The sequence below is a fragment of the Aedes aegypti genome, chromosome 2, assembly GCF_002204515.2.
Source record: "Aedes aegypti strain LVP_AGWG chromosome 2, AaegL5.0 Primary Assembly, whole genome shotgun sequence".
Classification (NCBI taxonomy): Eukaryota; Metazoa; Arthropoda; class Insecta; order Diptera; family Culicidae; genus Aedes; species Aedes aegypti.
This window is the reverse complement of record NC_035108.1, coordinates 406,247,410-406,260,377: the sequence shown is the minus strand read 5'-3', so window position 1 is coordinate 406,260,377 and position 12,968 is coordinate 406,247,410. Positions and strand designations below refer to the sequence as shown.

The window sequence follows — 12,968 nt, the reverse complement described above, 5'->3', positions numbered from 1 at the left end:
ATTTACTTTTTGAGTTATTTTAAAATTAAAAACACCTCGAATCGTGGAATACGCCTAAAAGGTAGGCAATTTCCTAAGGAAATGCTACATTCTTAACAGTAATTTGATCATGTTACCTAATTGAACGTTCTTATGTAAGTTTTTCAGTAAGAATAACATTTTCCTAGCTCATATCGCTTGCACAAGTTATGTGAGACATGAATCTTCGGTGGTGTCATCCCTAATCACTGAAATCGTTGTTTCAAAAAGTTGTTAAATTTACGCATGAAGTAAATGCAATTTACGCAAACATTTTAATTTTCATTAGTTCATGAAGATAAGAAGGAGAAGCGCAATTCATGCTTTGGGAATATTTCATCAATTAATTATTATACAAACTTTTTACGAGATGATTCATTCCGATCAATGTTACCCCGCTGATCAATGATACCCCGGATTACGGTACCAAAACCACGCATCGTATCACTCGATTATCTTTTTCCCATAGTGGCAGCTCGCTAGGTCTCACCAGAACATCACAGGTCTACAGGAATGGTAGCAGCCGCTTCTCGAGGCACTCTTAGACGTAGAGCTCTTGCTTGAGGGTCCCGTAGTGATGAAAATGTCACTTTTTAGACCACACGTGCATTCGGCATGCCTGGCGAGGTATTGTTTCAGGTATTTAGATAGTTTGATGGTTTTGAAAATTTTGGCTACCTTCCCTTCTCCTGTTGCGGTATAAAACTCCTGTCCCGGAAGTTGCTTTACATCCGTCTTCACATAAGTTTCATGCGAGAACGTCGGATTGTCTTGCTTCGCGAGCAAAATTTTGACATGCTACTCTTCTTACTTGAACGTCATCTTGAAAACTAGAGAGCAAAAGGTGAAAACTCATCATAGCAAACATTGTATATACACTCAACTTTCAAATACAGAATTCCATATTGATTTATACTTGGTCGTGTAGGGAAAGTGTATCAGTTATGGCCATAGTGGTTTTCTATTTGGACATATGTGAAATTTTGATAACTTTCATACTTTCAATCTTTTTAAATGTTTTAACATCAAGTTATATTTTAAATCCAACAACTATAATACACAAAAATGTTCAAATAAGGAAGATATTAAAGTAATCACATATAGCGAAATAGGGAACCACTATGTTCATTACTGGTACACCTACCCTTCTGTATAATTTTTTATCCATCATGAATAAAATTTCATAAAGGAGTTGTAATCATGGTTATTACTCAATATTAATTTTGGCGTGTTTCACCACTTTTTATTCTAAACGTTAGTGAATTTTCGATTTGAAATATTGTTGCAACTTTTGATATGTACCTACATTTTCCAAGACATTTAAATGAGATATGCACACAATTATTGATAGATATAGAATATTTCAGTGGACTCAGTTGAAATGCTTTTGGGTTTTTCAATAAATACGTTTACCACCTAAATTAAAACAAAAGATTTTTGGATAAACATTACCAACCAGAATAACGCGGGTAGATCACCTTTTCGTGGTGCGTTATGGGGTAAAGATCTACCAGTGGGTCCTAGTCCTGACTGCTTCAAACGAAGAGAAGAGGATGTTATAGTAATCAAAGGAACACTTATTAGTCCTTGTTACATTTTAAACCTTGTTGAAAGTGACAAGTCTCGGTTTTCCCAGTTGCCGAGAATGATCTTGAGACAAGAAAAAAAATGAGTCGAATTCAACAATTTGTTTTCTAATCTTTTATTTATTTCGTTCTTTAATTTGAAGATTTAAGGACTAGGATTCTGATGTATGGACAATATTGGTGTAATTTCTTGGCTTTACATTTTGGCCGATTTTGCCTGATAGAGGGGCGCGCCTGTGAAGAGTGCATGCACCACACTCTTCGAAGGGTAGGAACCTTTCAGTTAGAATTCTTTCCTGTGATCAAGTTAGGATTAACAACTGTAAGAAAACCGAATGCTTTTTCACTTCTCGATAGTGACAAAGTAAAACGTAATGCACTACACAAAGGACACAGGATATACTACAATAGATCAAATATTGGTCGCAGTGGTTTATGTTCCAAACAGAAAAAAAAACCAAAATATCTAAGTTCTTTTTAATACATAAAACTGCATTTAAAAATGTGCAATATAATTTACTTACTAAGCAAAACATTAAAAAAAATAGCCAAAAACGCTTTTAAGAAAAAAAAAAATACTTCAGAACACAAGAACCAGAAAATACTTTTATTAAATGTTAAAGATGAAAATGATTTCAAGTATCTATGCTTAGCGTTATGTCAAATAAAGCATAAAATGAAAATTACTTTTATTTTGCTTCTTTAAATATTTTCGATGATTTAATATGGTTTCTCTAACAAATGATTCAATTATCAGTATGTTTCAATAAATGTCTAGTCATAAAAACTAGTACAGTAAAACTTTTTCAAAATGAGTAAAGCAAATCGTCCTTTTCTTTTGAGTAAGCCTAGATAATCGTGGTGCCATGAAATCCGACTTTTGTTATTCGGTATCGAAAAATGAAATATCGGATTATAGAGAGTCAGTGGCATACCAACAACGGCAGGGGGATGTGGTTTAGAGTTGAAACCACCCCACAGAGTCGGAAATATTGGAACAAGTTTTTGGTATAGATTTAGAATACATGAATGTGATCAATATGTTTTTGAAACGTATTAATGTCAGAGTTTGATTGTCGTTCGTCCCCTGTCTATCATTTTCCCGTTCAAATTGTCCTCGTCTTGTCGTTGTCTCCCCCGTTAAAAACGTGTTTTTAGTTTCGTTACAGTTCTGGACAACCTGTCCCATCAAACATTATCAACCTAGTAGTCTAAGTATTTTAAGTATCACTGTAAAAGTACAACGGAAACCCTAAAAAATGCTTTCCTTTCCTATTGTTTAAATGTAATCCCTAACCTCGAATCAACCGCGAGTACTTCGGTTACCCAAACTAACATAGTTTTAAAGTAATTACAAAATATGACATGTAAAAAATATGTAAAAAATTGAATGATTCCAGCTCTGTTATGCCCTATGGCGCCCTAGCCTACCAAATAAACGAGATAAGTAAAAAAAAAGTTTTTGGTATCGAATCCCCTATAATTTGAAACTTTTTCGGGTACGCCGCCTTTAACAGCTAATTGGTCGGTCTTCGACTTCTTCTAACGGTTGACAATCCGGAGATGACGGGTTCAATCACTTGCGATGAGGGATCTTTTTCTGCAAAAAATCTCTCTACTTAAGTAAATATGCTGTTTACTGGATGGGTTCCAAATAACTTGAATCAAGGTTTGTTAGAAAAATCACTAATTTTCATACCTAACATATTAGATGTTTGAATTTTTATTAGCAGGATTTATGATTTAATCATTTTTTCCTGCTTATGCTTGAATAACTCTCAATGAAAATATGAAACGTGTATTGAGTCAGATTCTAAACAAATTTGCTATCGTTGGAGATTGAGATTTGATTGAGATTGAGATACATATGAGTCTAGCCACAAAGAATTCTATGATGAAAACTTTACTACATTTGAAAAAGAACTTTGAATGCTATCTGAAACATATATTTTGAAACAATTTTTAATTGTTCTCAAATTCCAAATATATGTTACTCATTGCGAGGAAAATGTGGCCTCTTGGAAATACTAAGCATGCTGTTTTGCTCAATAAAAGTAAAAATTTCATTGGCAGATATGATCAAGAAATTTACTCGACCAGTTCTTGGGAGAAATTTTTCACGCATCTATATGAGCGATTACTTTTTTTCAGGACAGTCCCCAAAGACCATTATTTCTGCATAGCTTTCTCCGATTTCATTTCCTTAGGATGCTTCCAAAGTGCCTGCTTCATGATGGCCATACGAGGCCAAATCCGGCCAGAAAATCGTAGGACCATCGTGTGACCTCAGAAGAGGAAGTAGACGCTTTTGGAACACCTGCCCATTGATCGTTCCAGTTGTCACGAATGGGGTGCTCCGCATTCCGCTTGCTAAATCATATATTTCTTTGGCAAACTATTGTCTGCTTTCCAAAGTCTTCAGGGACATCGAATTCATAATGAGCAGTGAAGAACTAGAGCCCCGGAAGCAGCTGAAAGGCTGCTTTAACGTACGTCTCATCATCCATAACGAATTTGATTCCGTACACCCTTTAAACGACCACTACGTACTTTAATTCTGTCCAGTACATTGATAACGTTTTGAAAAACAAGTTTCAAATTGTGTTGGTAGGATTATCAATATTTCATTCAAAATCGCTATTAGAAGACCATTTCATAAACTTTGGCAACTCTGTCATCGCCACCCCGTCAATAGCTCGTGATCCATTCCCAGACTTCCATCCTGCAAGCGAACAAGTGTACGAAACAGAACAGATTCGAAGCCACACCCCTAAGCTCACACACTTTCAAACCAACCACCCAATCAGTGTGATCGGTCGCTTTGTACTAAAACTCACACTACGCCAGCACCAACGTCAAGCATAACACGACATACGACGGTGGAAATGTGCCTCACTCGGGAGGGGGTTTATGCTTTTGGAACGGTCGCGTGCTGCCTTTGTGGGCAACTCGTGCCTTACTCAGTATAAGTTCGCCTGCCCATCGATACGGATGCGCTTTCGGATGGGTAACCGTTGCTCAACTTCGGCGTAATTTTCGTTTTCGTATCGCGAGTCTTGCTGAACCCGTCAGCAAGTGCATTTTTGGTGAGATCCAAAAAGAGGGTGGTGGATGTTGGAACATCAGGTGGAAATCCCGCACTGGAAAATCGATCGGTCGTCTTGTTTTCCCCCCACATTTTGTGTACATGCCTCAATCGGACGCCGTCTCCGTCTGGTGGTGAAAATTTGCTGACAGTGAATTTTTATGTGGTCAAATGAAATAACGAAATTAAGAATGTCGTAAAATCTGATCGACAAGTGATTGAGAGGCGAACAGTGTTTTATATGTGTGTGCGGTCGAAGAACGTCGGGTTATCCGATTTTGAAAGAAAATCAAAGAAGTTGATGAATTGAATTCTGGAATTTTTTCACGAGTGAATCAAACGTGACACAAAACCATCTCAAGATGGAAATGTTGAAGCTCATGATGGATACCAGTGATTACATGGCTAGCCTAACGGGCATCAATAATAACAACAACAACAATGAAATCATCAAAAAGGATCTGCGACGATCACCTAGTCCGGAGTACAGAGTACCGCCAATCAATTTGGATGAGCTGCCGGAGGTTTTGCTGTGTAAGTGATTTATTCAAAAACCAACAATGAATCTGATGCTGATTGTACACTTTCTCAACAAGATTCCATGGAACATTTCCTGAAAGTAAAAGTGATAAAACAATTTAACAACTCCTATTACTTTTTATGGATATATTTAAACTTTACATTTCAATCAGAAATTATAATTTAAATTCAAAGCGTACGTGAAAGGTATACCGTAAATCGGGGTATCTTTGATAATGCGGGTAATCGATGAGATTCTAGCATTGCAATCTGTTCTATGATTATTCACCATATTTGCTCTAAGTATTCGTTTTTGTTCGTAACAAACATTTATATATGTCAAAAATGTTTTATCTATGTCAAAAAGTGACTATCGATATCTTATTTTATACTAATTTATACAGATTCTTTATAACACTTTTGTAGGTGATTTTTTCCATAATTTCCGTTTATTTTTGAACAAAATCTGATCTATGTCTTTATTAACATTCTCCAACTAGTATCCAACTGCACCGATGTCAAACTGTAGATTGGTTGTCGATTTTCATGTGTTGGAATACACCCATTATCAAAGTTAAAGTTTTCTAAAGAAAAAGGAAACGCAATGACGCTCATTCTTTCCATACTTATTGGCTAATTGGAAGAAACCTGATCTTTGGTAAAAGCTTGATTCTTAATTGAACCATAATGCGTTGCCAAGTGTTGAATCAAATGGTTCTCTATAATTGTTGAGGCTATTTCAGTGTCTATAAACGAACATACGAAAGAAACGAATTGTGACTACAAAATGTTTGAAACAACATAACAATTGTTTGTTTTTAAGTTGGAGATTGAATTTTATTACGAAGCTTTGTTACCGCTAAAACTAAAATCAAATCTGACAACTTTCCATCTGAAATGCATCTTGATGATAAAATTAGTGTGAACCCTGAAGAAAGGTGCAATCTTTTTGCAACATATTTTCAAGACATTTACTATAAAGTGTGTGTGACCGTTGTTGTTGATGGACTTGTGCTTAATCCGCTTTCCGAAATTGTTGAATTCCTGTTTGAAATCGTTTCAAAAAATCTATCGAATTATCGTGCATCACTGATAGCTTCTACGAGACCATTTCGCATATCTCCCGTACTTCGAATAATTTGTTATCTTCAAGAAACATCGGAAATACTGCGTCGAACTCAACATGGAATGCAAAAAATGCCATCATCATGTCGCAACAAAAGATCAACCGTTCATCTATTGCAATGGATCGTGTACCGACATATTTCACGCTGCTTGTGTTGGATTGAACAGCGAAACCCTTGCTGCTGTATTACCTCCAAATAGGAACAGCTTTTGGTTGTGTGACGATTGTTTGTCAAATTGTGTGCAGTGGAGAGAGAAGCAAATAGAAGCTACCGATAATGCCGGTGGGGAATCAATCGGTGTATTGCATCGTGACGTTAAGGAGCTGAAAAGTAAAGTTGAAGCTATAATGTCCGTTCTTGCTTCAAGTTCAACATGCAATGAGAATTTTGCTGATCGACATTCTACTCCACGTCCATCGCCACAACAGGAAAGTGAGCTTAGTAGAATAAACCCGCGCAGAGAAATGCCGTTTACACCCGAAGTATCCCGACAGTCATCTGATTCATCAACCGCTGTGGATGAGCGATTCGCTCTATTACTGACGAACATTGATGCAAGCGTATCTGAAAAAGATATTCAACTGATGGTGTCTCGATGTTTGGGTGCTTGTAATGACGAATGTAAAAACGTTCGAAAACTTGTTCCACGCTGGACTGCCTGCAATGATTTGGACTATATTTCCTTTAAAGTTGTTCTGGACAAAAAATGGAAATCGACCGCAATGACCTCTTCTGTATGGCCTAAAAACATAAAATTCCGAGAATTCACGAAAAAGCTATGTACGTGGAAACCTGATGTTATGTAATTATTCCTTAAAAATTCCTTTCTGTTGAAGTATTCTGTTAGATGTTATACTGTTGTTTTACCGTTTGGTCATTTGGTTTTGTATTAAGATATTTGTTATGAAAATCTGTGTTTTTTACGTTGTTCTGTTCCAATCGAAAGTAGATTCTTTGTCAGCCTAGAATAAGTATATTCAATTAGACTGGAAAAGTCCGTTGAATAAATGAAACAAATAAAACAATAAAACAATAAAACAATATACAATTAAACTTTCCTAGGTAGATTAATTGTAGAGGTACTTATCTGGTGTTAATATTTAAGGTAGAGAGATGCAACGATTTCTTAAGTGGATACGAGTAACTTGCTCTTAAGAAGACTGCAAGTGGTAGTCGAAATACGCGTTTCTGTCAAAAATAAGCATTTAGGGCGAAATTAAAAGGTACAAGGTTCCGCAATCTACTTTTAAGTTTCTATATTAGCATTAGCATTCGTAGTTCATCTACTTTTAAGTTTCTCTATTTACATTAGCATTTGTAGGTGGTACAGTCCAAAAACCATTGTATGAGGGTTGCCTCCTTCCCGTCCGTTACTAAAGTCAGAAATTTGGGACTAACCTCTAACTTCTACACAATATTGACGCATCCTCCAATAATCGAGAGCTGTCCTGGCCACGACCTTGCGGAAAAGGATGATTGATTGAACACCTACTTAAGAAAGATGTAGAGAACTCTACGACCTCTCATAGGTGTTACGAAATGTTGTGGAATACCGGTGGAAAGGGTGGAATAGTGGTGAATACGTTCGATAGACGTTCTGGCCGACAAATGGTTAATATTCACGCATTGCGATCATGCGCTGCTGATCAAAAAAAGATCACCAAATTTCTTTTTTCGAAACACCTCTGCAATTTGTACTGAACAATAACGTAAGCCTGAACTTAGCCTGCCCATCAAAACGCAAGCAAATCGATTAAAAGTTAAAAAAAAAAACAAAACTCTTCAAATCATTCTTCAGATAGTCTCCGAAAAAAAAAAAAAACACTTTTATCACTTTGAAAAACTTGTTTCCACAGAAAATTTGTACACGGCATAACACCAACCAGCTGAATTGAAAAAAAAAAGTGGAACGAGGTAAACATCTTTGATTTGAGCCTCTAAATCAAATTATGTCTGTTTACAATAAAGATTGTGAAACCATTAACTTTATTATGACGAAATCGGAACTGATACAAAAATTTATGTCAAATCAAAATTCGAACTAGATTAAGAAAATAACGTTCAAAAATATATTATAATTAGTTAAAAATTTTAACAAAATAGTCTACCTCTGATTGACGACATGAAATAAATAGATAAACAAGAAAATGCATTCAATCTTTGTTTGCAAATCTCAAATGTTCAGCCATGACCTATATTGATTACTTTTAAATTAAGGCATAACTGCTAGAGTTCTCATAGACCACTAAGCCGTGAAGAATTTTTCATATTGTTCTTACGACTTTTGAGTTTACATAAGAAAATTCACAAATAAATCTCATTTAAAGCCTTTCGTTCAAAACAGATCTCGGTGCTCTTCAATTGGGTCATTGTTTCTTTAAAGCAATATACAGGGATTGATAAATAAAAATTTGTAGAAATTCAATCATGCGTAACTGTTTTGAAAATAGATAATATTGGATGCGACCGGTAACATCCGTTGGGAAATTTAGTAAAGTTTCATCAAATGAACTGGTTGCGACTATTGGACACCGTAGCTGTAATGGATTCTCAGAGGGTAGGGTAACCAATATATTTTGGATCTCTATATATTTTGGATCCCCTGGACAATTTTCCAACAGATTTTCCCGTTCAAACCAAAAGACAATTCAATTCGCAATTCAAAAGATAATAGTGTTTCGCACTTGCATCGACGTTTTATACATGGAAAATGACTTTATTTTAATAGAAAAAAATTTATTTCAATAGGTCCATCCATAAAACCATTACAACACTTTTCATGCATAAATTGAAGCCATCATATGTTTTTTCCTTTGTAAACAAAAACTGTTTTCAAGTTCTAGACTAAAGAGCGAAAAATATTTCCGTTTTTCAATGTTAATCAACTAATTAGACTAAACGCAAGCAGTTTAAATGAACAGTTTCTTTGAATTAGTCTCCAATCAAATGAAAATATCGGAGGTCCAACATGGATCATAAATGACCATGTGAGCATTTTTATTTCACAGAAGAAGCTTCCCTCTACAATTTGGCACATCCATTGACTTGGTAACACTGTGTATATAGTTGACTGATACAAAACCCCAAAATCACTTACTAAGAGGGTCCAAAAATGACCGTTACCCTATGTCAGCAGCGCATTTTTTTTCTTCGCATGTTTTTTCAGCAGGTGTCAATCTTTGCCTTCATTGATATCACGACTTTGAACGCATCTAATAGTCTTTTTTTTTTTTTTTTTATTTTTTTTTTTTTTTTTTTTTTTTTTTTATTAAGGCACTCCGTGCTCGTGGCCACTACTGTGCCGGAATCAGTTTTATCTGTATCTTCCTTACCGATACAGTTCTATTTTTAACTAATCTATATTTACATTTGCTTTCACTCTCTTCTGCTCTTTTGCTCTCACACCGAGCAGGTAGGAGAGTGCTCTGCTGTTGGTCCAATCGATTTCCATAAGCCATAGTCCGTTGCTCTTTTGCGGTGGTTCGTTTTGCCGTTTTCCTGAGTCGTTTGAGGCAGCTGCCTGCGAAGTGGGTCAATTTGTCTCAGTCACCATCTGATACTGACGGAGGATGGATGTGCTCCCCTATGCACGGTCCCCCGTGCGGCGTCTTCTGGTGGCTGGACGGTTTTATTTTTTGGAGGGGCTGGGAATTGAATCCATGACCTTCCGCTTATGAAGCGACAGCGTAACCTCAAGGCTACGGACCCCCCTAACTAATAGTCTTGAATTAGCACATATTTGTGAAATTTATTCACTGTGCTAAATTGAGTGTGCTGATAAATATTTTGATTGATCATCACTAACTCTATCATTTTTATGCAAATGTACCGTTTTGTCTCGAATTTCAAACATAACTCGTATTCAGATTTCAAAAGTACGAATTGATGTTTTCATACATATTTATATATAGAGGGCCCAAATCATAGAAGGATTGATCATCCTATATAGAAATTTGAGTGTTTTTTTTTTTTTTGTACAATCGCTAAGAGAGTGAAGTGTTCGGAATACGAGTCATGTTTCGAATTTGAGACAAAACGGTACTGAACAACAGTTTGCTTCAAATGCCAAACACTGGCCTTATTATGTATCATATTCCGAACTTCTTAATTCATATGCCGAACAGCATGAATAAAGAGTGTATAAAAAATATCAAACGAATTCATCTAAACTAGTTTTATAGACCTCGAGCTGACCTTTTCTGGAAATTCAGTGTAATGTTTCAAATAAATCTTCATACGAAATCGCAATTTGAGACAAACATACCCTGTTTTGTACAAAATTGATCTTTTTAGAAGATGGTTGTCAGCTATCGAGCAAAACCCGTTGAAACCCACAGGCAAAAATAGCTATATCCACATAAACAGTTCCGAAAAAGTGATTGTTTTTGTTTTTTGGTGATAGACTACATGTTCCACTGATAACCCTGTGGCAGGCTCCGAGTTGCCCGGGAGATGTGACAATACGATAAACGTCTGAAATTACATCAATATGGGTTGGGAATAAAACTTAATTATTTCCTAGAAGGTATCTCTCTCAAGAAATATTTAGAGTATTGCAAATTAAACCAGCCAACCTCTATCAGTTTCAATACCTATTAAACAATACGCTGTCGCCTAGAAAGCGTTGTAATTTAATGGACATTTAATTCTTCAAAAAAAAATTGAAAACAGAACCACGTGATTATTGAGCTGAAATCGAATTCAGGTTAACTTATGCGTCCATGAGTCCTCTCGTTGTGTAACCTGCCCTACCTAACGAACAGGGAGCCGTGAGTTTAATTCTCACCAAGAAGACGTGTATCTTTTTCGCAAATTTCACTTCAATTTGTTCATTTAATTTAATTGCAAAGTATATGTAATGTTTAGTATTATTTTTGTTTTATGGCTGTAGCGGTCATGCGACTCAAAGGTAAAGGGAGTCTATAGAAGCAAATGATGGAAACGAATAGGTACATAGACGTCGCAAGGGAGCGACAAGATTGAAATTTTGTGTACCTGTGATGGTAGCTCAAAGCTTTAAGCCAACCCTTTTCCACTAGAGAAGCTAGGCAAAATACAGGAGGCTTCGATTCTTACTGACTTTGAAATGGCTTGCTCAATTTTCACCACCTAATTAAATTTCAATCTTGTCGCTCCCTTGCGAAGCCTATGCACCTATTCGTTTCCATCATTTGCTTCTATAGACTCCCTTTACCTTTGAGTCGCATGACCGCTACAGCCATAAAACAAAAATAATACAAAACAATCACGGTCGAAACCTTCTCCTATGTGTAATGTTTAGTTTCTCGATAGTTGTTAAAACACATACTCGACTGGTTATCCGTAGACGATAACTCACAATTAAAAATGATGATAATCAACGAAAATAACGTAAAATTACAAAATTAGTATTCCTTAACAATAAATATGATTGAAAATATCTTAAAGCCAGCTACCAGGCAAAGCCATTAATGTAAAAGAAACAGTTGGCAAATGGGTAATGTTTAAAAAGTTTCGTTACTTTCAATCATGAAGCAAGTAAAAACTACTTGAGTTTTGCATTAATTAGCCTTATCTGCTAGATATTGTCCCGAACGTTTATATCCTGAATGTATTTATTATTTTTATCCAATTTAAAGGGCTGGCGGCATGAAGGACACCTTATAAAATACAGGTTGAAATCTCGGCTGATAAGCACAATTGCAGAAGATTACTCCAGTGTAAGAGCAAGCTCAGCAAGATTTTGTTCTAAATAACGTAATCGATAGGAAATAACGTAATCGAAAACGATCTATAGGATCAAGAGGACCACCAGAGTAAAATGTAACAAATCTTTAACATTATTATAACATTATATATTATAGTGTAAGTACAGATAACAACTGTGGGATAGAAGTTGACTTTTAAGTTCAACCGTAATATTACGAAAAAAAAGGTGATTTTTTTATTCCTTTTGGTTATCGGAATAATAGTACAGTCAAACATTACAAACAGAAAACATTGATTTGTTGCTATATTATACAAGAAAACCAAAATTTAATTTGGTTTTATATGAATAAATTGCGGTGTCCTTCTAACCCCTTAAGATTTACTGTTTTCAACTGAACATAAAAAAATCGAAAAATTTTCTCGATTGAACAATCGTACATCATTAATACTGTCGAAAAAATCATTACGGTTTGGATTGTCCGAAGGCTATTAGGTCGAAGGCCATTAGGCCGAAATGGTCGTTAGGCCGAAAGGGTCGTGCTTAACTTTTTAACCGGTACCGTGAAAAAATGTAAATTCCGTGAAAAATAAATTTAGGATATCCCTGCAAAAATTTCCTGTCAATTTCTCATAGGAAAACAAAGTAACAGCAAGCCAAAGTTGAGTATTTTGTATGATAATTGGCCTTTACTACTAATATTCTGAACACAACTGTAAATATGTTATTCCAAGGCATGTATGCGATAAAACATGAGTTAAATTATTTTGCAATAGATTGACAAAAAATACAAATTGAATCCTTTTAAAAGTGATTCAATGAGTTGGGCCATTTTACCCCATCAGCGCGTTGTTGAGAATTGAGCCTTGTTCCCTTATTCCAAATAAAGGTCCGCCAACAGTTCTCTAACAGGTTTCTGTTGATTTTCTTGGAGCCGGAGTGCTTCA

The 12,968-nt window shown here is 35.7% G+C and overlaps 1 protein-coding gene across 5 annotated transcripts in view; it reads left to right on the top strand.

The window, feature by feature from the left end:
- LOC5568759 (LIM/homeobox protein Lhx3) overlaps positions 1–12,968 on the top strand; it is a 171,203-nt gene that overhangs the window by 152,803 nt on the left and 5,432 nt on the right. For 2 of the 5 annotated variants that reach the window (XM_021847278.1, XM_001652498.2), the window contains exon 1: positions 4,549–5,223. The exons of the other annotated variants lie outside the window; for them this stretch is intronic. In XM_021847278.1, the coding sequence (XP_021702970.1) occupies positions 5,052–5,223 (172 nt within the window). In that variant the 5' untranslated portion in view covers positions 4,549–5,051. Of the gene's footprint in view, positions 1–4,548; positions 5,224–12,968 lie in introns of those variants that run through there. 5 annotated transcript variants of the gene reach the window in all.